General features: G+C 42.9%; 1 protein-coding gene across 2 annotated transcripts; it reads left to right on the forward strand.

The window, feature by feature from the left end:
- Positions 1-9,223: 9,223 nt before the first annotated feature.
- On the forward strand, positions 9,224-21,401 carry INSIG2 (insulin induced gene 2). 2 transcript variants are annotated; one of them, XM_038143226.1, is made up of 6 exons: positions 9,224-9,383; positions 13,283-13,620; positions 15,223-15,347; positions 17,437-17,603; positions 18,023-18,122; positions 18,564-21,401. In XM_038143226.1, exons 2-6 carry the CDS (start codon positions 13,377-13,379, stop codon positions 18,603-18,605), a joined length of 678 nt encoding a protein of 225 aa, XP_037999154.1. In that variant the 5' UTR covers positions 9,224-9,383; positions 13,283-13,376; the 3' UTR covers positions 18,606-21,401. The 2 variants fall into 2 exon arrangements, with proteins under 2 accessions (XP_037999154.1, XP_037999155.1); XM_038143227.1 differs by having other exon boundaries at positions 9,366-9,383; positions 13,283-13,460.
- Positions 21,402-22,708: the final 1,307 nt, after the last annotated feature.

The raw sequence follows: 22,708 nt of genomic DNA on the forward strand, positions 1-22,708 counted from the left end.
GTGTATGTAATTTGAAGAGGTGGAGAGCTGTAACATTCTGACCATCCAGTGTCAGCCCTCTCAAAGGTGGCTCATTTAATGACCTCGCCTGTGCTGCCATCATTGCTGCTTCCCAAGGCATCTCTATTTTACACCATATCCATTTCATAGTGCCTGAATATGTGATAAACAGGGAAAAAACCCTACCTGCATTTCAGAAAGAATGAAATAGCTCCTGGTTACCTTGAAAATCGCACAGTGGGTCTCTAATACCTGAAGGGCATCTGAAGCTCCAGTAGATCCCCCAGGATAAGGGGCTCCAGAAAAGTAGATGTATGTCAGGCAAAAGTTGCTGAAGTGTCACATCTAGTTAATGGAGAGAGGAATTACAGTCACTTGCACCTCTGCTTGGTCAGGAAGAGTGAAAAAAGAAAAACAAATGCAAATAACACCTTACCCTTTGCAGCACATGAGACCTGTGCACCGTGTGAGCCAAAAGGGAACACGAGAGGTGCTGGCTTTGTACCAGGCTCTGCAACGTGGCAAACTCCAACCTGAGAGGAAAAAATGTCTTTTGTTACCAATCCAGGTATTCCACCCACTCACACCCCTGACACAAGTAACAGACTGGAATTTCTCAGTCATCCCTTTCATCTATGCCCCCTGCAGACGGACACATTAGGACATTTTGTCCTTTTAAAGGTCCTTCCTCAGTTTTCAAATCTTTTCCAAGTACTGCAGAATAATTTACCAAAAATGCATGTAACCAACATTTCTCAGTAGCACGTTGTTTATTAATCTTCAACATCTGGGTACTTATTTTTGCTAATTTTATAATCACTAAAAATTAACAGAAATTTATCCACAAGGCCAATAAAATACAGTGTGTGTGTGCAGGGTACATTCAGATACATGAAAACTGATGAAAAAGCAGGAGGCAGAATGGTTTTCCTTTAAAGCTCTCTAGTCATCAGTGACACTCTGACATTCAGCATGTTTTATTGTCCACCTGAATCAAATGAAGAGAACATTCTAAGGGAAGCCACAGTGTTTCTGGGCAGACAATGTATTTGTTAGTGAGGCAGACAATAAAATGTTAGTAAAGCATCTGAAGTGGCTCTATACCAAATGAGGATGACATTTCTTATTTATGAATAAGAAAAAAAAAAAAAAACCTTGAATGACACTCATTATTTATTATGCAGAAAAAAAAGACAGCCAGGATGACTGAAATTCTGCCTACAGAGCAAACAGAAAATGTATCAGTTTTCCAGCACAGCCACAAGAGACCAAGTTTCATTTGAAGATATGAGATGTAACATCACTGCTGGTTCTGAAGTTAAGATCACTTTTTCTGAAGCAACAGAAATGGCAAAACGTTACTCATTTTGGCCCATGTTCTGGTTACAACCATGTAAAACTACTTTTAAAGCCTCTAATAATATATAGCTAAAATCTCATAACTGGAATAAAACATGATCTTTATTCTGCTGCACCACAAATGCTGGAAAATTATTTAAGAGTTCAGAAATTGTGTAAGCAGCTTACTCTCTAAAAGATTGGTGCATGAAATTCCCCTTTTAAAAATAATACATTTGGCAACTGGCACATGGCTTTGAATTTATTTGGAATGGATCTTCATAAGGCTCTAAGAATGCTCATATGAGAAGCTGGTGCTCTTTCCCAAAGTAATTATGTTATCTGGAGTCCAGCACCTGCCCTGCAAATCTAAACTCAAAATAAACTAAAATTATCAGATATTCTAATCTGCCAGGTTTAGATCAAATCTCCAAAAGAACTGGTTTCTAACTGTAGGTATATGCATGTATATATGTGCATCTGTATGGACAATATTTTTAGTTTACCACTCTGTGAATTTAATTAATTTAGTTCTTGAAAAAGCTTTCTTCCAAGAAAGGCCAGAAAAGAAAGTGCTGTGACAACAGCCATAAATCCACAGCAGAAGATCAGCAGGGTAAATAGCACAGGGCACAAGCTGTACTTAAAGTGTTTGTGTTCACTTTGAGTGTGTGTGTTTATCTTTATGCGAGTCCTGGCCTGCTCAGAGCACTTCAATTCCTGGGTAATGGAAAGACCATCAGAAACCTGAATCTCATCATCTTGTTTCATAAATGAATCACTCAAGCAAAAAGAAGAAAACAACTTACCAAAAAAACCCACTAAGAACAATCCAAACACAAACACAATACTGAGATTTTGTCTCTGCAACATGAAGGCCAAATTCTTCACTGGTGTAAATTTACAATGCCAGCAGAAATTCACATTCAAAATGTGTAGTGTAGGAGTAAAGGGCTAAGACAAAACCCAGGAGCCAGTTTAAGCTGGTCATAGTTCAGTGTTCCACATCAGCAACACAGCTGGGAATGCATATTTCATTACCTCTGAAGTCCTGTGTACTTTAGTTCAACTTGTGTGTGATAATTCTACTAAAAGTGGTAAGAATTGAAAAAAAAATCTTTCTCATTAAACCTTCTTAAGCCTTCCTCATTAAAGCTTAAAAATATGGGGAAGAGAATATAACTGATTCTGTTAACAGATCCATTTGCCATCACGCTAAAATATAAGTTCAGAAGGTTCATACTCTGTGTCCTGGTAGTAACATCAAATCTTACACAACACGCCTAAGCCCCTGCTTTCATCAGAAAAGGTCAAGTTTAAGCAGTAGCTCAGAAATCCAGGGCAGCCTAACAATTCTTTGCTGACACCAGCTAGTGGGTTATTTTAGAATAAAGAGACAATTCGTAATTTTTTTCACAACGATTACAGCAAAAATGGTAATATAATTGTGAAATAGGAAAAGGCCTGAGAACTCTACAATTCCAATTCCATTTATATTATATTCCCATAGAATCCCAGAATGGTTTGGGTTGGAAAGAACCTTAAAGATAATCCCGTTCCAACCCCCCTGCCATGGGCAGGAACATCTTCCACTGGACCAGGTTGCTCAGAGCTGAAGCCAGCCGGGACCAGTTGTTCTCATCCTCCTTCTCCAGCACATGGCTCTCCAGTGTTGCCTCTGTGACCTTGAGACTTAAAAAAATATATATATAATAATGCTGACTCAGACAATTACTAATGCTCCTTGTCTTTTTATAGCTTCAGGGAGACTCACAGAGTTGATTACTAGTTTCTGCTCCATTTATACCAATGTTCCTTGCACAATCCAGTTGCCCAACACCAGACTTCTCTTTTTTCTTGCCAAGCTGGCTGTGGCTGCATGCCATGTGCTCCAAGTGTTCCCAGGACAGCTCGGGCTCCTGCTGAGAGTGCCTGCCCTGCACCCTGCCTCCTGCTCTGGGCCTGGATGGAGGCACTGGCTGAGCCAGCTCCCAGTGTGCTGCTCTTGCTGGAGGTCAGCACAGAGCTCCAGCACAGGAATTTCTGGCTGCTCTGGTGCAAAATAACCAGGAGAGGCCAAAAGAGTCTTGAAAGAGTCACGAATTCAGGGTGAAATTCAAGGGCACTGTGCTGCTGCCCCCTCTCCTTTATCAGGCTCTGACAGCCCACTAGTAATGGCATCAGATGATGTTTTATTGTCTGAAATTGCAGAGGTTCGGAGACTAATTGTGCAGCCACAGGGTGTGCAATGCTACTCCAGATGCCCTGGAGTGTCCCTCCCCATCTCCAGCCCAGCCTCAGCAAGGCTCTTGCAGGTGGATGTCACACTCACACCCCCAGCTCCATGCAGGTGACCTGGATGCCTTCAAGTATTTCTAAGACAGACCATGAATCCTGTGTTTAGGCACCTGCATCGCTTACTGACTGTCAAAAGCAGCTCCAGCTGATGGAATATATTTCATTAAAACTGCTTCTAATGGAAAGTTGTGTTTCCAAGTGAGCTCTGGGTTCCTTTATTTTTGCATTTGCATCTTGTGCTTTCTGAGGGAAAGGTCAAATTTGTGAGGAAGCTGAATGCTGCAAAATGGAAATATTTGTTGGAAACGAGAACTTGTGATATTTGAATTGTCACTGTAAATTTTCAGATTTCCATTGGCTAAGAGGAATAGACATTTTTCAAACTGCTCTGTAATGTGTCCTTCCCAGCACTGTCAATGCCAGCAGTGATTGCTGTCTGACAGAAGTGCCTGAGACTGCTGCAACACAAACATTCCTAAACAGTGACCCAGATAACCTGGGCTATTGAGCAAATTGCACAGGATAACATCATTATCTTCTTATTCTGAGGCCTAAAAGTTAGATGTCTATGAAGTTTGGCACCTTTTCCATCTGCAACAGGTGAAGGAAAGAAACAGGCCTCTCCAGAACACAATTTTAAACTTAAAATAGATGCATTAAATGAGCACAATGATCACACTCTGTGTGCGTTATTTCTTTCTACCACCTGCAGAGGAATCTGCTGCTCTCTCTGGACTGTAAATCTGCAGGAGTAGAGATTGTTCATAGATTCCTAGGATATCCTGAGTTGGAAGGGACCCATAAGGACCATCAAGACCAACTCCTGAGCCTGCACAGCAGCACCCCAAGAGGTGTGCCTGAGAGATTCACACTCTGAATTCATACACTGAAGGGCAAAACAGGGTGGGTTATTGCCCTATCTCACAATAATTTAAAATGAGTTGTTGATATTTTTGTAGGCTTAAGTTTAAAGTCTGTATCTCTACAAATATAGTGCCAATTGAAATAAATTCAGTCAACAGTATTGCCAAATGCAATAGTCACTGTGATTGCAGTTCAAGTGCCATCACAAGTGCAATTCCTAGAATCTTCTCCTTCCTTGTGGATCTGAGATGCCACAAAGGGAATGAAGGAGAAGGAGAGGGAAAAGGAGGGAGGGAGGAAGGCAGGAAGGAATAGAATCTGAGAGAGATTCATGGATAGAGAAACTGTGAACCTCCAAACTTAAATACGTTAATTTTCATTCTAACTTCAATGACACATATATTTAAAATATTTTCAATCAAGCCCAGAAAAAAAATTTAACTTCTTGTGCAAGGCTGCTTTCATTCTAGACGGCAGTTTTTCTGCTTGCATTTCTTATGCCATTTTCCTCATACACTCAGCCATCTATTTTTAGCTTAATTTGACATGAATTTCCTCCCTGCCCTTTTTTATATATACTTACTCAACTGCACTGACCTTATTTTGACTCTTAGCAAGTGGCACACTTATGACAGATGCACACACTCACAGGACTAGAATGCATTTATGTACATTCCCTGTGTACCTGAAAGGCTCCACACTGTCCTTGCTTCTCACCAGAAGCCACGACCAAAAAAAATTACCACTGAAAAAATACAGCCCACTGAAGATCAGTGTCCCAGCTATTTAGTCTGTCCCTTGAACCTAGATGTTGCCTGGTGCATATATAAAAATATGGTAGGAAGTCTTTAATTTCTAAATTCCACATTTGGATGCATTCTAACATGATGATGATGACCTTGCATTTTCAGTATCTTGTTTAAATGTCACAGTCCTTCAACGCTCCAGCTGTTCGTGGCTCTTTGGCACATGTTGCAATGAGGTTATCTTGGCAAATTTCTGACTGGGCTGGACTCCATATCTCAGAAACCACGGCCGTGGCTGGCAGTGTTTACTCCCTAGGCGACTATTTCAGCAAGTACTGAATGAGTGTGGAAACCAGATCAGGGCTGAGCCACGCTGGCAGAGTGACACAGGGAAACCCAGGCTTCATTCGTCCATGCAGTACCTTTCAGCACGTAAATAAAGGACTTTAGCCCCTGGAGCTGACAACCCAGCGTCTTTTGCAAGTGGCTAAATAAATAAACAAAAATGCTTTTGATAGCTGCCCTAAAACTGCACATCCTGTTGCTAACCTGAGATAAGAACAAGCCCTTTTCATACGTGAGAACACATGTGATCCGATGGCTTCACACTGCTGCTATCTCTTTTCCCTTTCCTCCCTAAAATGCCAACACTATTGGAAAATCAATTTTATAGAACTTGTGCACTGCTGGCTGCGCTGTTGCCAAGACCCCAGAGTAGTTCACAGCACGCTGCTCTTTGTGCCTAACAAGCTCCTGTGCTGCAGGACTTGTCTGCCCTGCTGCTCTCTGCCTGTGACCCAGCTGTGTGCTAACCTGGGTGGCTACTGCACCTCCTGTTGCAGATTAAAAACCACAAAACAGCATCCTCAACTAGTGAGATAAAAGGCATGTCTGGAAATCATGCCGGTTCTATTATTCTTTATTTATGAAGGCCCTCCAGAAGGCTTCTGTATGTATGGAGAACTTCCAAAAAGGCTTTGGAAGAGATTTATATTCCTGAAGAGTATTTAGAACTTACAGCATTTTTTTTTTTACAATCCTAGCTAAAGGCCCCAGATAACAGCAGTACTTGATATAGTTGTCTGCAAAGTGGAATGAGGGAGGGACAGGCATTCTTTGTTGCAAAGCTGCTGCTGGTCATTGGCCATGCTTCAGCACAGCTCACAAACAGCCTTCTGCAGAAGGGCTGTCATAGATATTTAGGATCTGCAGACTGTGCTTGAAGAGCTCTATGGACATTCATCCATGCACCTGACAGAAAGCAAACCTGGCCTAATCCCTGGGAACAAGGCTCCCACACAGATGGTTTTCGTACACTGAGTGCACTGTGGTTGCCCCACTATTGGACACAGCAAAGGCCCTGGGAAAGAACAAAACTTCGATTTGATGTTGTCCTTTATTTATAAAAATTCTGGAAGCCCTACCAGGAATCAGCTCCAGACTTCTACAGAAGGTTTTCTCTTGCCATGCACATAGGCTTTTCCTAAGTTACACATGATATAGGTTCAGAAACACCTGATATTTTATCATGGATCACCCACAAAGACTCAGATTAAGTTTTTTCTACCTACTCTCTTATTTTCTTTTTTGCTTTCTCACCCACCCATCCATCCATATATCCATGAATCAATTATCTTCTTACTATTCCTTTATAGTCCTGCTGTGGACACACCTCCAGTCAAGCCAACTGGCCTTGGCTCACTCAACCAGCGCCTGAGGCAGCTCTGAAGGCCTTTACAAAGTACAGCTTTTTAAAAGCCACTGTTAGGTAAAGGAGAGCAATTCCACTTTTTTTCTATAGGTATGTGGCTGCTTTAGGCTCCGCTGCTTTGTATGAACTTCCCTGAGTTTTTCACTGTCAGATTTATTATATCCAGAGCAACACCGACATCCCAAAACTAAATTCAGAACATTCTGTATTATCTTGTTCTGCAGCCAGTGCAATCAAACAACTCTGTGCTGCCTTCCAAGAGATGATTTTCCCATGATGTTTCATAGCAATTCCAGTCAATTCAGAGCAAGTGCTATTTCTCTGCAGGTCATATCTCTACCTCCTTTCTCTGTAAAAATATTTGACAATGCATTTATTTTGGCAATTTCCAATTCAGATACATTTTTGTCTGCTTTTCCCTCATGCTTCTCCTGTTTTCATGCAACAGGATATTGTGCCCTCTGAGATAATCAGATGGATGTAGGGACTGAGACTTCAGCTGCTGTGAGTTGGCAATGCCATCAAGTCCTTGGAGTTGCAGTGATTTACACCAACACTGCTTATTTATTTTCTCACATATTAGTTTTAATACGCCTCTATTTATATGGCTAATATTTGTCATATGGTCACTTTTTTTTGGTAGGAATTAAGATCTTGTGATTTTTATAGTACCAAACACAGCAGCAGACCTGACTGTAACTAATCCAAATTTATTGATATACAAGTCATTACCTGGCTATATTTACAAGTGTCTGGAGAAGGAAAGATCCAGCAATCACTGGCAATCTCCATCTACTTATGCCATACATTCCTCTCTACAACACACACTTCATGTTTCCAAAGTTTTTGATTTCAGGCTTTCTGGTGGTCCTGGTCTTTAAGGCACAAATAAATAAGGCACTTTGTTCTGCTTCAGGCATATGGCTGGCCCAAGGCATTTATCTGATGTTAAGGAAAGATATTTTATTTGACTAAAAAAACCTTTTGTCTTTCTCGATCCAGAATTTGGTGTTCAAGTACAGCAAAACAACCATCTAAACCACAGACAGGGCAGGCAGCTCAGCAGAATTACTGAGAATAAAAAGACTTTGTTTCTGTGTGACAAAAGCCAAAGTTAAACAATTTGAAAATTCATTTATTGCTCATCTAAACCACAACGGGTTTCTGCTGCTGCAAATGTCTCCCTTTTCCATTCTTAATATGTCTGTTATAGACTCATATCCTCCCTTCTGAGTTTGCACGTTTGGTGACACTGCTGATCACAACATACCAGCACAAAGAAACCACAGTTATCACTAAAGATGCCACTACAGTGAACTGCTACAAATTCCATCCTACCCAATCATTATTCTGAGAACTGTAAGGAGATAGGCACTGAATTTCTGCAGATCTCGTAATATGGAAAGCTCTGTCAAAGTCTTTGCAGTGAAATATCAAGCTTGGGGAAATGCAATGTGCAAGTCCTTTTCATAAATAGTATTTTCCATATCAGTTTGAGAAAGGGAAGAGTTCATTAATACAATAAGAATATATATGATATATATATATTTCATTATAGGAAATTAATGTAACAGGATTATTCTCACATATTCCATCTCACATACATAAATGGTGTTTTTTATTGTGATGCCTTTACCATCCCTAAGACAGGCTAAAGCAAATGTTTTCTGCTTCATGTTGTACATTCTCCCCAAAAGGCCCAAACTGGAGGTGAAAACGTGGCTTTTGGAATATGGAGATGTGCAATTTTGTCCTCCATCAATAAAGTCAAGTGCATGGGAAAATCCTTGTGGGACCAGGCGCTCAGAAGGGCTGGAGCTGGACTGGCAGCTTCAGCTGGAGACAAGAACTCCATTCCCACCATGTGTGTGCCTGAAGGTGGAACAGGCTGTGGCACTGGCCCCAGCCCAGCTGGGAGCGTGGTCATGGGGCAAACAGCCCAACACATCCAGCTTTTCTTCTAATTATTGGATCATATGATGTTAAGGGTTGGAAGGAACCTTTCGGATCATCCAGTCCCAGCACTCCCTGCCATTGGCAGGGACACCTCACCCTAGACTGGGCTGACCGAGGCCTTATCCAACTTGGCCTTGAACACTGCCAGGCTTGGGGCATCCACAGCCCCAGGTGGGGCAACTGCTCCAGGGTCTCATCACCCTCACAGTGAAGAACCCTAATACCTAACCCAAATTCCTTGTCTTTCAATTTGTACCCATTTCTCCTGCACACAGCACTCCAAGTGAAGTGCTCCTCTTATAAACTTCGTGGCACTGCTCCGGAGCCGCGGCACCGAGCGCTGTCCGAGGCGAGCGGGCGGCTCCCGGCCGAGCATCCGCGGCCCCCCCGCGCTGCCCGTGCCCGGCCCGGCCCGGCGGGCGCTGCGGAGGCTGCGCGGGGCGGGGACTGCGGAAGATGGCGGAGGCCGAGTGAGTCCCGGCGCTGCGGAGGGGCCGGGCCGGGCCGGGGCTGTGGAGCCGCGGGCAGGGGGGACGGGCTGAGCCGGGCGGGTAGCGGCGCCCCTCGGCCCCGTGCTGCCCGCGGGCCGGGGCCTTGCTTCGCGTTAGGGCCGGGGGTGACGGAGGGAGAGGCCGGCGGGGCCGTTCCCCGGCAGCCGGGACAGCCCGTGCCCGGCGGGGCTGCCCGGGCCCGCGGCCCCTCCGCCCGCCGTGCGGGGCCGGGCCGGGCCGGGCCGGGCGTGCTGGCGCTGCCCAGGCGGGCTGGGCTCCCCTGGCCCGGGGTCCGGGGCGGAACCGCCGCCCATGGCTGAGAGGCGATGGTTCTGTTTGCTTTTGGCGTTGCCTCGCTGCAGACGGATGGTTCCTTGCCATCTCCTGCGCGGTGTTGCCCAAATAAATCGTCTGGCTGTCGGCCTCGCCGCGCCGTGCCCGGTGTGTCTGTGTGGTGTCAGAAGTTGAGAAGCGCTCTCGGCGCGCAGGGAGAGCGCAGGGGAGCAGGAGGGATCTTCTCCTTAGGAGACAGTTAACTGACTAAGTGTTTTAAAAATGTCTAGGGTGATAATTTACTTGTTAACTTTTTGCGCAATGCCAGACACCGTGTGGCTGCCTTGCGAGTCGTGTATGGTGCACGGTGTTGAAAAGCTTGGGCTGGAGTCTGCGTGTGCCAGCGAGCAAGGGAAGTGCAGCTGAGACTCCAGCCGTGCCAAGGCTGCAGCTTTCAGTGCCGCGTTACAGCTGTGAATGTGCGTTCCCAGGAAATGACGGCCCAGAAGTCTTGTTGGTTCAATATGTTGTGATCTGTTCCTATCTGAGAGGAAACGTGCAGTAAAACATAAGGCTTAAAAGGAGACAGAGTCTCCGCTGTCTGCAGGAACAGTGGCCTCCTAGTCAGAAGGAATTGGAGTTTTTAGAGATAGTAATTTAATTTCCATGAGAGGTGATGATAGTATGTATCTGTGCTGTGCCAGGACATTGTGAGTCTCGGCTGTCTGGGGCAATGAAGAATGTTTCCTGAGCACTGATCTCTTTGCTCCGTTCCCCAGTTGCTCTGTGGCATGCCAGAAGGTCTCAGGGTCAGTGGAAAATCTGGAAACTGATGAAACAACTAGGAATAGTATGTGTAGGATGAGAAACCACCAGGTGCAAACGACTGCATCGTGCTAGTTTCAGACTTTGAATTACTCGCATAAACATCTGTCAGTATGTACCTACCCAGGTGCCTTTGCTGGGGTCAGGCTGTTTACCTGCTAATAAAAATCTGTTCTGGTGTCTTGAATAACTTGCACCTGCAGTGGTTGTGAAGAAGCAGTAAGTGATTTCCTTCCTGTTGCATTTAGCTAAGCCTTCAGAAGTAATTATGTATTTGCTGAATGGCATATTAGAAAAGTGGAAGTAGTACAAATGCAGGTTTTATGATTTGAAAGTGATTTATACCAGAATAAAATTGGACTTTTACTTGATCATCAGCATCCTAGGAGAAAAACCAGTAAGAGCTGATCAGTGTTTACATTAGTACTGCCACGTGGGATAGTTAATGATTCTCAGTTAGGCTGAAGATTCCTGTAGATGAAGAATTACAAGAAGCAGGGTCTTGTTAGAGGGAGATACCAAGAGAGAGTGTAAAATGGGGAAATTATCAATGCAGGGAAATTATTTCTAGATTTCATCAAAGACAGGGACTTGGGCTGATCTCACTCAGTATTTGGGGAGTGGAACTAGGTGATCTCTAAGGTCTCTTCCAATCCAAAATATCCTATGATTCTATTTTAGTTGATAACCTTGGTGCACAAAATAGGATGCAGTAAGATGCTTGCTGATGATCCAAAGCTGGCAACATTTGCAGGGCCAAAGAGGCCTGAGAGATCCTGCAGGAAAAGTGGGTTGAAGCTGGGTGTCAGAAATAAATGGCACCTATGGGCTGAAATGCAGTGTGCAAGGTCTGGAGCTGGTGCCAGGGAACAAGGACTTCAGTAACAGGAAAGAGGAGAGATGTGAGTGTAGTAGAGGATCACAGGACATGAGCAAACCACTTTATGACTGAAAAAGAAACTGTTATCCTGTGTGCTGCTCATTAAAGGAAGAACCAAAAGTGTGAGCTTACTTATATAGCAGCTTGGGTCATGCATTTAAAAAAAGGGATATGCAGACTTCAGGAAGTGCCAAAAGCTTTTGGGATGGTGAAGTGGCGAGTTAAGAGCTTAGCTTATTTCCCTAGGCAAGCCAAAGCTGAGAAGGGACATAACAGTTTGAAAACCCATGGTTAGGCACAATATTCCTGCAGAGTTTGTAATTGGGAGCTACAGTCTCCAATGCCACGTGTTAGAAAGACTCCTGTAAATTCGGAGAATTCCAGTGATCACCTGGTGTGCAAAGCCCCAGGGGACACAAGGGAGACTCTCAGTAGAAATAGTAATGTTTTTGCGACTCCATGGTTTCTTTGCTGGGGGCTAAAAGTATGATCCAAGCTCCAGTTCTGTGCCATCCAGAGCAGGAAAGAATAATCTGGAGCACCTCCTTTTTGCTTGAAGGAAGTGTTGCAGTGCCAGTCTTGATACAGACAAAAGGCTGGCAGTCTGACTCAGGAAGCAGACTAAGAAGCCTGACACCTTGGTGGTTCTCTTTCCCCCCAAGGTGTGTTCATGATTACAAGGAACGTGGGGAATTGGCTGGGTAGGAGAGAGAGCCTCTGTTCTCAGGAAGACACTGTTGCCTCCCCAAACTGCCAGTGGGAAGTTTTGTATGAAGAGAACTCGTTTCTTTTTTGTCCTCTGGGACTTTGGTCATGTGATGGAGGATGCCATGGTGTAGCATTGCATCTGTGCAGTTGACTGGAGTATCTTAATAGCCTGGGTGTATTTAAGTTTCCTTTTGGCTTTCAGTCAGCAGAAGTGAATGAATGCTGAGTCCTCTGCTCTGCTGCTGTGTCTGCAGAGAGCTTCCTCGGGGTTGGCTGGAGCTGAGAGGAAAGGGGATGGATGTTCTGGTTTGGCTCCCTATGTGCCATAAATAAGAGTTAACAGAAGCTGCTACCAGCTGGCAGTTTTGGATTGAAAAACAATGTCAGGGCTTTTTTTCTGAAGTTCCAGGTGGCTAAGCTGTCGATCAAAATCGCTGTCGTACATGAATGTGGCACTGAATCCATGTATAACAAGACTCATGATGGACAGGTTTTGTTTTTGTTTTATTTTTTTTGAGGAAGGGATTGGGGTGGGAACTCTGCAATTCCTGTAGTGCTCAGTTACTCATGTCTGAGGCATCCTAGTGCGAAGGCAGGTGGAGCTCCTTTTCCTTTGCCCTCAGGTCCTTCTGTGCCTGATTACACTTAGGGTTTGTTGTAATGTAGGGCAGCTTTCACCAGGTGTGTGTGCTACTTTGTAAATATTTCTGTGTGTTGAAATTAGTGCTCTGGTTTGCTGAGCTGTTTGCTGTTACATGTGCTGCCGGATTGCTGAAATTCTGATTCCAGCCTGAAAGTTACTTCACAGATTTCACTTTCCAGTTGAGAAATGTTTTTTGATGTCTCTTCAAGAAAAGAGATCTCTGAACCTCTGTGGCTGACTTGGAATTGAGGACTGTGTTTACTTGTGTCATTTCTTCACTTCCTGGAATGTACTTTCACATTCCTAGTTGTCCTATCCCACATGTTTCCTCCTCTGTCTCCTAGTAGACAAAACTAGTTGTGAAACCTCCCTTTGTAAGGCATTTTTACAGCTGTGGTTGATTCTGCTATCAAAGGACTAATTGCCTCTTCAGAAAATTCAGAAAAAATATAATAGGCATATTTTTAACCCAGTCTTCAAAGAAGTTGAGAAAAATACTTGTAATGTTTCTCATATCTGAATTGTCACTCTTTTTTTATTATTTTTCAGGGTTTGGGTGTCTCCTAATTGAAGAGAGTTGAAATACTGATTGCAAGTGAATCCTCAGTCAGCCTCTTGGATGCCTCTGATAACTTAAGGAGTCATGGCAGAAAATGATGCAAAGCCAACCTTACCAAAAAAGTGTGGCCCGTACATTTCATCTGTAACCAGTCGTGGCATGAATTTGGTAATTCGTGGTGTAGTGCTGTTTTTTATTGGTGTATTTCTTGCATTAGTATTAAACTTGCTTCAGATCCAGAGAAACGTTACTCTCTTTCCCCCTGACGTGATCACGAGCATCTTCTCCTCAGCTTGGTGGGTACCACCTTGCTGTGGCACAGCATCAGGTAAGTTCAGTCATGTGTCTATGCCTGGTGTGCTGAGATAGTTAGGTAGTTGCAAAAAACTGTGTGAGAGATGGGGAAGATAAAAAATTCCCTTTCAGCATCACTGTCCCCATTGAGCTGTTAGTATTCTTCTGATCTTTTTGTATACACAAATATACATGTGTCCAGGAATTAGTTTTTGTGCTCTCCTGGGTCACCTGAGAACACTGCAGCTGCCATGGGAACTCAGGAAGGCCACGTCTTGCCGTCATCTCACAAGAAACTTGTGGGCCTTTCTGAGCCTGATGCATTGGTAGTTTTGATGGAAAGACTGGATGTGGCTTGTAAAGTGTACTGTTTGATTTTAGTACTTGATTTTTAAGTCACTTGATTTAAAGATACTACATCCTTAATTGGCTTTTCCCAGCAGGAGTCACCCCTGTTGAGGTGTTCAGGGTTTTTTTTTCCTTATTAGTTTTCTCCATTTTCTTTCCTTATCTTCTCTGCTGGCATGCATACAGGGAACCTCTGTGGTAAATGTTGATAATTCACCCATTTTCTTACCATTTGTACTTGCACAGCCTTCGTGGAATTGATGTAACATTTCTCTGCAGTATGGTTTATTATTATGAGCAGAGTAAAGGTGTTTTGCCTATTTATAATCAGGGGTGATCGAGGCTGCATGCAGAGAAGTCCTTTCATCCATCACCATTATTAGTCATGAGTTTGGCCCAAGGCCTTTGGCAAGAAAATTGCTCAGGGAGTTTTTTTTCCACTCCAGCTTTACTGATGATTCATTTTCCTGAATCCTGGGGATCAGTTTCCTCTGTGGCAGAGGAAAGAGCATTTGCAGTGTTACCCCCAGCAGTGTGCTGGGCTGAAGGCACTGGAGTCTGTACTGATGGCTCAGGCTCTGCTGTGCTCACACCACTACACTCTAACATACACTCATTATTGTTCCTCAGTGTGGTTGGTAAAAATCTTTTTAGCTGCAGTTGCAGTAGAGAACACATTTGTGAAGAAATATTGAAAGAGCATCTCAGTTCCCTGGGGCTGGAATTCCTGTTTGCTTTCTGTATTCAGCAGCTACTGTAGGCTCTTGGCTTTCTCTCTTCTGGGTGAGCTTGAGAGCAGCATTGAAGAAGAGAAAAATGTTATCCAAACAAAGCCTGCTTGTAACAAGAACAGATGAAAACACAAAATATTGATGTTATAAACCACACCAGTACTGTGGTGTGTTGGTTTTGCAGTTATTTTAAACATGTTTCATGTGTGAGATTTTTGGAAGTGCCAACCTTTAAGCTATTGGTGCTGTTTCAGAACTACAGTGCAGATGTTGGTGTGGGGGAGAGCGCTGTCATCCTCTGCCCCTGGTTCAAATTGTCTCTGTATTGCTACTTCTGCTGCAGTGGCTGAAGATGCTGATGGGCTGTCTGGAGCTTTTCTAAATAATAAAACTCTTTGAAATTCCTCTTCTTTTACAGTGTATGGTTTTGTGCCGTTTGTCCTTAAAATGTGAGTTTTAGTAGTGACTATAATTATCAAAGTCTAGATAGCCTTTATTCTAGTTAAATGTGGCCAGTGCTTTAACTTGAGGGCCTTTTTTCTTTCCTGTCTCCACAGCTGTGATTGGGTTATTGTACCCCTGCATGGACAGACATCTGGGAGAGCCACATAAGTTCAAGAGAGAATGGTCCAGTGTAATGCGATGTGTAGCAGTCTTTGTGGGAATAAATCATGCCAGTGCTGTATCCTATAACCAAATGACATTGGTGATAACAAATGGGTTTCCTCTTAAAAAAAGCTCACACGGTCAGTTGTGGTGAATTTGAACTGGTGTTGAAGGTGTAACATGCAGCATTTTTGCAAGGAAAATGGAGATTACATGTTAGTGTCAAACTTGTAGCAGTATTGGAGCTGATGAGTCTCACATCTTTTTGTTCTGAAAAATATTTTCATTAGGAATGTCTCAATACTGGGCTTTGTCTTACTTAGAGTCTTTATTTTCTTTGAATAATTAAGGTTAGTGTGGGAAGATATTCGTGCAGTAGATATTACAGAAAAGTGCTTGAGGTTGTTGCAAGCTGATGTGCTATTAATACCACAGGAGGAGCTTGAGGTCCTGTCTTGAGATCATGAGTGAAGCACATGCACTTTGCAAAGAGTGGGGAAAGCTCAGGACCAGGAATACCCAGGACTATACAATGCAAAGAAATGTTGCAACCCCCTTCTGCAAAGGATGCTTTCCTTGATGCCAAGAGAGCACTCTGGGTGACAGGATGCATTTCTCATGGACTGGTGCACCTTACTGGCAGTGCTGTGGGTCTGAGAGGCTTTCTGCAGTTATGCCTACTGCCTCCTCTGTCAGCTGAAACCAGGGTCTGCTGGTGAAAATTGGGGTCTTGTAAAGAAAGTGGATCATCTCTGCAATGCTCATCTCCATCCGTGTCAGCTCCAACACAGTTCACAAAAATGGTGCTAAAAGTTCTGTTCTTGTGCTGCTGGATCTCCTCATTCCCAGGAAGAGAGGGCATTAAGGGAAAGGTGGGAGAGCTGGCTGGATTCTCACTGAGGTTGCTTGGCCACGGATGGGTTTTGTTGCTGTGTGGTTTTTCCCCACCCTCTGCTATGATGAGCTGGAGCTGCCGAGGTTCCCAGTCCCTCCCACTGTCCCTCACAAACCTCACTGTCCTTCCAGAGATGCTCTGCTCTGGTGCTGTGGTTCTCACTACCTGTCCTGTACCTGTTGGGTGATCCATGGCCACTTTGCTGCTTTTAAGAAATAAGAGTTGACAGCTCCTTTTTACACGGGTCTGATTATTTACAGCAAATTTTCTGCAGTTCTCTAGCAGCTGTTCCCCATATCCCAGGACATCAGTAATGTACTGTCTGTATTTCCTGCTTGACAGCTCTCCAGACTGCTTTCTCTTCAGCTGTTGCCAGTTCTGCACATTGCCAGATTTGGTGAGGGTTCTGTCTTCTTTGACACTTTTTCTGAAGCTATTGATTTTTATCCTGTAATTATTTATTTTAGCTAGTCAAGCTTGTTTCTCATTTCCACTAGGTCTCCCTCCAGATTTTTTTTCCCTCCAGTGAGGAAATAGGACAGTGGTTTTTATACTGTCATCCCATAAATTTGCTTTCAGGCAAAAGCAACATGAGAAGCCCCTTTTTAATTGCCTGTTTTGGATAGGAGTACTGAGAATGAGTTAGTGTTTCCAAAACATTTTGAAGGATGTGAAACACACAAAGATATCTGAAGTGACTTCACAATTCTTTCACAAGCTGATGAAACTGACTTTCATTGTTGATTTACATGAACACTTTCCAGTAATATTTTCATTTTGATTTATAGAACACATTAACATTTTAATGTTGAGCTGAATGTAAAGCATCATGTAATTTAAACAAAAGTGCTATTAATAGTGGTAAATACCTTTTTTTTTTGGTAAATCCCTATCAGCTGAATAAATTTAATGCTAGATTTAAGATTTCATATTGAGTGTAGTAAAGGGCCAGGTGAGGGTGAGAAGTAACATGTGCATTGTGTGTCTGTATAAAATGCTTGATTGTTTGGTAGGGGAAGAGGCTCTTCTTGTACAGTGCAGAGACCCTAAAATTGGAAGAAGTGTCATAAGTTTTTAGGTTCCTGAAATATTGATAAATACAAACCTTAATTCCTCACATCAGATAGCTGTGTGAGAGATGATACAGGTAACACTGTAGCTGTCTTAATGATATTTTTTTTTCTATTGTGCCAAAATTGAAACAGAATGACAAAAATTGCTTTACCCTTGTACATGGTATTTCCAAGCTGATCCTTAACAGCCAGCCCAGAAGGTGGATTTTGCCAACAATATCCAGCTGTCCCTCACGTTGGCAGCCCTGTCCATTGGGCTGTGGTGGACCTTTGACAGGTCACGAAGTGGCTTTGGTCTTGGAGTAGGAATTGCTTTCCTGGCCACATTGGTGTCACAGCTTCTGGTGTACAATGGAGTTTATCAGTAAGTATTTGCTCCCCTAAGGTGAAGTGATAATGTTCTGAAGCTGTAACATTAAATCAGAATAACTGAATGGATACAATTGTACATGATTTTCAAAGCTGTCAGCACCTAATTTTGAGTACAGCATAAATTGGGCTGTTTATGAAAGCTCTTATCTGTATGTAAGTGAGAAATCTAGTTGGAAATGCTAATTGAAATAAAATTGCTACCTTGCCAACGATATAACATGCTTTGTTTGGGTGAATAAATGCAGCTATAATCAATAAGAAGCCTCCTTTGTTGTTTGCTGCAAGAAATTAAATTTCTATAATGTGGATCTTTTTGAGTTAAAATATCCTAATAATTGTGAGTTTGCCTTGCGTTTGGGGGACTCTCTGTATTGCATAACACTGAGCTCAAAAATGTGTGTTCTTTTCCAGATACACATCCCCAGACTTCCTCTATGTCCGTTCCTGGTTGCCATGTATATTTTTTGCTGGTGGAATAACAATGGGCAATATTGGCAGGCAGCTGGCAATGGTGAGTCTGGAGGAGAGGGGTTGGTTGCCTTCCAGTAAAAGTTTAAATGTACATATAGTTTCTTTCCTGCCAGCCAGCTATTTGGCTCGAGAGTGTGCAGTGAGGTAGAAAGCAGCGGTCATTTCTTGTTGATGTACTTAGTGAGCTGATCAGTCTGTAAATCAGAATACACCCATGCTTTGCTCTGTACACTCTGTTACATACTTCCAGGACCATGAGCTAAGAGCTCCTGTGTTTGGGGAGAAATCAGGCCATCCCCAAAGTCTGACCTGCTCAGGGGACAGAAATTGCAGCCACCAGTATGTGCACAGAGCTTAAGGAGATCAAACTTATCTGAGTGGAGTTTAACAAGAGCTATTGTATCACCCATTTTGTAGAAAAATCACTTCTTTTTCACCAGTTATGTAAATTAATATTATTCTGTCAATTTCTGTTTTTCAGTATGAATGCAAAGTCATTGCAGAGAAGTCTCACGAGGACTGAGAAGAAATTATATGCACCTTTTAAACAGGAAAATGTCTGACAAATGACTGTTGGAGGAGCATAAGGAACACTTGACTATGAAATTGCCAAAATGCAATTTTTTTTCCCTTGAGTGGTATACTTTACTGCAATCTGTGATTGCTGCTTCTATAGAAACCTTGATGTCTGATTTTGATTACTGTGAAGTTACAATAGTATGCAATACATTTGACAATATTGGTTCAATTATAGGATTCTCTTTTCCAAATCTAAACAGTTTACCATAAATTCCTGTCTGTCTGTAATGTTGCAGTGCCAAACTGAACCTTTGCACTATGTTTCTGTAGCTGAAACTTCTTGATTCACTTTATCTTGAAAGTTTTGAGGAATTTGTTCTTAACAGCTAGTAAAAGACAGAGAGGGTTCACGTTTAGCAATGAAGATCTCTTTCCATGATAGCCCATAATATCTGTATGAAATGTATGGATTACAGGTGAACTTTGATGCAATAAGTAACTGATTTATGCCTATTAACACAGTATATCATTCTTCTGACCCACATTGCTGGTGAGGAAACTCATTTCAGGTTTCATGGGTTATTGCCATAGCATTTCATTTGTCTGTGGTGTGTGCCCAGTATCACAGAAATGGAAACTGAGTCTGGAAACTATTCACTCTTTTTCCCCTGGTACACCCAGCATCTAGGTTTGTTTTTGAATTTATGTGAACCGTGGACAGATTCTGAAACTACTTGTGTGCAAAACAGGATACAGTTCAGGTCATTCTCGTACAATCCTTTAAGCTGATTTGTGTTGATAGGAAAACAGCTTAGGGAGTTTTTTTGCAAAATTCAATTCTGTTGAAGTAAATCAGCCACTACCATAAAGCGTCGTAAACCCCTCCATTACCAATGTTACTCTTGGTGGTCCTTGCCCACCCCCTGCTCTGCTGGCAGGGATCAGCAGTGCTGTCTTTTAGGTACTGATGGAGCCCTCGTTGCTGTTGCTGTGTCCAGGCAACCATAAATGCATTTGTTCTTGCAGCAGTTTTCTGAGGCAGGGAAATGCTGTTAGCCCTGTTTGACAGGTGCCTGGTAGGACAGCGAGCAGAACTAGGCTGTGTGCTGAGCACTTCCCTTCTTAAGAAGGATTTTAGTGTGTGACCCATATCTAGGGGCATACATGGAGTTTTCTCTTGGCTTTGCAGCTGGCTTTTAAGACCATGAGCTGGAAGAAGTGCAAGAAGGCAGAAAGCAGATTTCAAGAGGACACTACTAACCTGTGCCTGCAGTGAGTTTGGCGTGGGATGTCTCCACTTCGTTTTCCCATTCTGTCTTTGTTGATGGTGTTTAAATGTATTTGTTTTCCTTTTTTGTCTTTAAGTACTATTTTTTTCAGTCTTCCATGAAAGGTTTATAAGACATGTTACAGTCACCTGGGGAGGCTGGAGTTGGTCCAAAGAATAAATAGATGTGTAGACGAGTTTTATTAATAAATGTGTGAATGCGTTGTACACGAAGCTTGAACAAGGCAACTTTTTCAGTCTTACCTGCTTACCTCCAAGTCTGAAAAGTGTGGAATGAGCACTTCCAAAAGCATTGTAACAAAATATGTGGTCACAAAAGAAAAATTTCTTGAATGGGAAGTTGTAAAAATCTTAAATAAGCAGGTGATGTATTAAGAGCTTGGTTCTGCAGCTCCAGAAAGTGTCATCACCTGCAGCTGACTGTCCTGGGATGATGTTTCAGGAAAGCACCTACAGAGGCACTTTGCTTTAAGCAGAGGCAGCACATGTCTAAGTAGATCCCTGACCAGAGATTTTCTCTTAATAAACCCATATGGCAATAAGAAGTATTTTATTGATAAAACTGAGAAGCTGGGCAGGAATGCAGGGTGAGTTTCTTTAGGCAGGCTCTGGCAATTTGCTGAAGAAGCTGTTGGGTCTCTCTCTTACAGTATTTCACCTCATCCACCTTCTTTACTTCAACAAATGGCTTCAGCTTGGTGGACAGTGTGAAAAGTCCCTATTGAATTATCAGGGCATGAGTGGCATAAAAATTCAGATGTTTCTTATCCTAACTGTGGGGAATAACAGTACCTCAGTAGCCAGTGTGCTGACTTGGTAAACAATGTAGTTTGATAATGACCAACGAGTGTGTACAACTGAAGATGAGTTGGTTTGTTATTCCCTTGGTGGTAGAGCTGCTGTTACCTGCCAGTCTCGATACGTACACAGAAGCAGCCTTGCATGTGTTGAAATGTGCAGTATGTGAGAAGTGGTTGTTGTGCATCTGTGGCACCCACTTTGCAGCACTTTGCACTCAGATTCAGCTAAACCTGGTTAGACTGTGCTGTCCGCTGACTTTTAAATTTCATTTTGGAAATTTTGAGCATGTTGTGCAAAGGCAGCAATCATCCAAAATAAATTTGGGTGGAGTCCTTTATTATATGTGTCTGTGCTGTTTTTATTCTTACCTAGCTAACATCAATACAGGATCACATCATGGGTGTCCTGTTGTTTCAGACTGCTGTGATTTTATGGCTGATGAGTTCAAACCCTGAGAAAGGTTCATGATGAGAATGCTGACACAGCCTTAACTTCAGTGGTGTGGACATGCTGCTACTGTGTAGCATGTAGTTGTAACATTAGACTGTCTGAAAAATGTTGTTCAATTAAGAAGGAATAAGGTATAATTTAGATACAACTTTGAAAGCACTCTAACCTCTTCAGCAGTTAACCCCTGTAAGGTCTATGCTGTTTAAACAGGCAAATTGCTGTTAAAAGCAAAATGTGCATTAAACACAATTGCCAGCTTGATTGATAGGTTTCTTCTTTCTTTAAGAAATTATATTGATATTTAAAATACACTGAGTTGCCTTCTATCAGCAATCTCATAATAATTCTGACCATTTAGCTGGCATATTGGTTGCACATCTGTATAAGAATAGTGAAAAAGAAGCAGGGAAGATCAAATCAGCCGTGATTCTATCTTAATTATCATGCTGAGCAGCCTTGGAAAATCTCCTCTTTTGAATCTGCAGTGGGAATAAGATAACTTCACTCACAATACAAAAATAGAGATTTAGATAGATTTAGATATAAATAGCTAATACGGTTATGAAAAAATCCCAAAACACAAATGGCAGGGAAATTCATAATGTATTTGTATTTATTAATGTTCTGGTCTGGATGTGAACTGAATGTTACTCTGGTATTCACAGACTCCATTCATCGTGCCCATCACTGTCTCAAAGAAGGTGTGATAAAGACAGGTTTGGAAATGTAATGGAAAAGCATCCAGGCAGAGGTGAGGAAAGGGTGAGCAGAGAGGTGCGTGAGGGTTTGGGATGCAGTCCCACAGCAGGGCAGCACCACAACTGAAACCTGGAAGGAGTGCAGGGGGTGAGTGGAAAAATCCTCTGTTTGTGTTGGCAACCTGTGGCCCGAAATTCCCAACTCTGCTGTCAAAATGGAGTATCCTGGGCATGCCATGTGTCTGACCAGGCAGATTACAGCCGGGGTAGAAATAAACATAATTTTGGATAGTAAGCACTAAGATTAGCCAAAAGCATATGAGTAAAGGTGTTTTGCTGGAAACTTTACCTCTCCCTTCCATCTGTAGCCTCGGAGAGTGGAAATTCCAGGTTCTTCTAGCCTGAGGGTGTTGAATGGAAAGTTACTTGGGTTTTGAGGGAATATTCCAACTGCTGACCTGTCAGGCACTTGAAAAATGTATCCTGTGTCTCTCATTATAACAGAGCTGCTGTAAGCAGCTAGGAGGAGAGTAAACAAAGAAACTTTTCCTCCATAGCTTCTGTACTTCCCTGCTGCCATCTGGCTGGGAGCTGCCACGGGGACCTGTGGGCATACACCAGTCCTCCCTTTTTTCTTTCCTGGTACGTAAAGAAGGAACCTAATTGCACCAGCTGCATCACCCTGGACATTTTGCATATGCTTTTTACATTTTGGAGCAGTGTTACTGGTAATTCCTGATGGCAGTGGGTGAACAGAACCTGTGGAAGTGATGTTGGGTATCAGATCAGTGTTCCTGAAAGTATGTGCACAGCTGGGCAGAGGGAACGCGTGCCTCGCCGTGGGAATAGCTATCTAATGCTGTTAGTTCT

This window comes from Motacilla alba, chromosome 7, assembly GCF_015832195.1.
Source record: "Motacilla alba alba isolate MOTALB_02 chromosome 7, Motacilla_alba_V1.0_pri, whole genome shotgun sequence".
In the NCBI taxonomy this organism is placed as follows: Eukaryota; Metazoa; Chordata; class Aves; order Passeriformes; family Motacillidae; genus Motacilla; species Motacilla alba.

Excerpts from the sequence above, each read along its gene's own strand:
- INSIG2 (XM_038143226.1), top strand. The coding sequence starts at position 13,377 with ATGGCAGAAAATGATGCAAAGCCAACCTTACCAAAAAAGTGTGGCCCG. Across the intron at positions 15,348-17,436 it reads GAATAAATCATGCCAGTGCT|AAGGTGGATTTTGCCAACAA; the intron begins GTATCCTATAAC and ends CAGCCAGCCCAG. Across the intron at positions 18,123-18,563 it reads TTGGCAGGCAGCTGGCAATG|TATGAATGCAAAGTCATTGC; the intron begins GTGAGTCTGGAG and ends TCTGTTTTTCAG.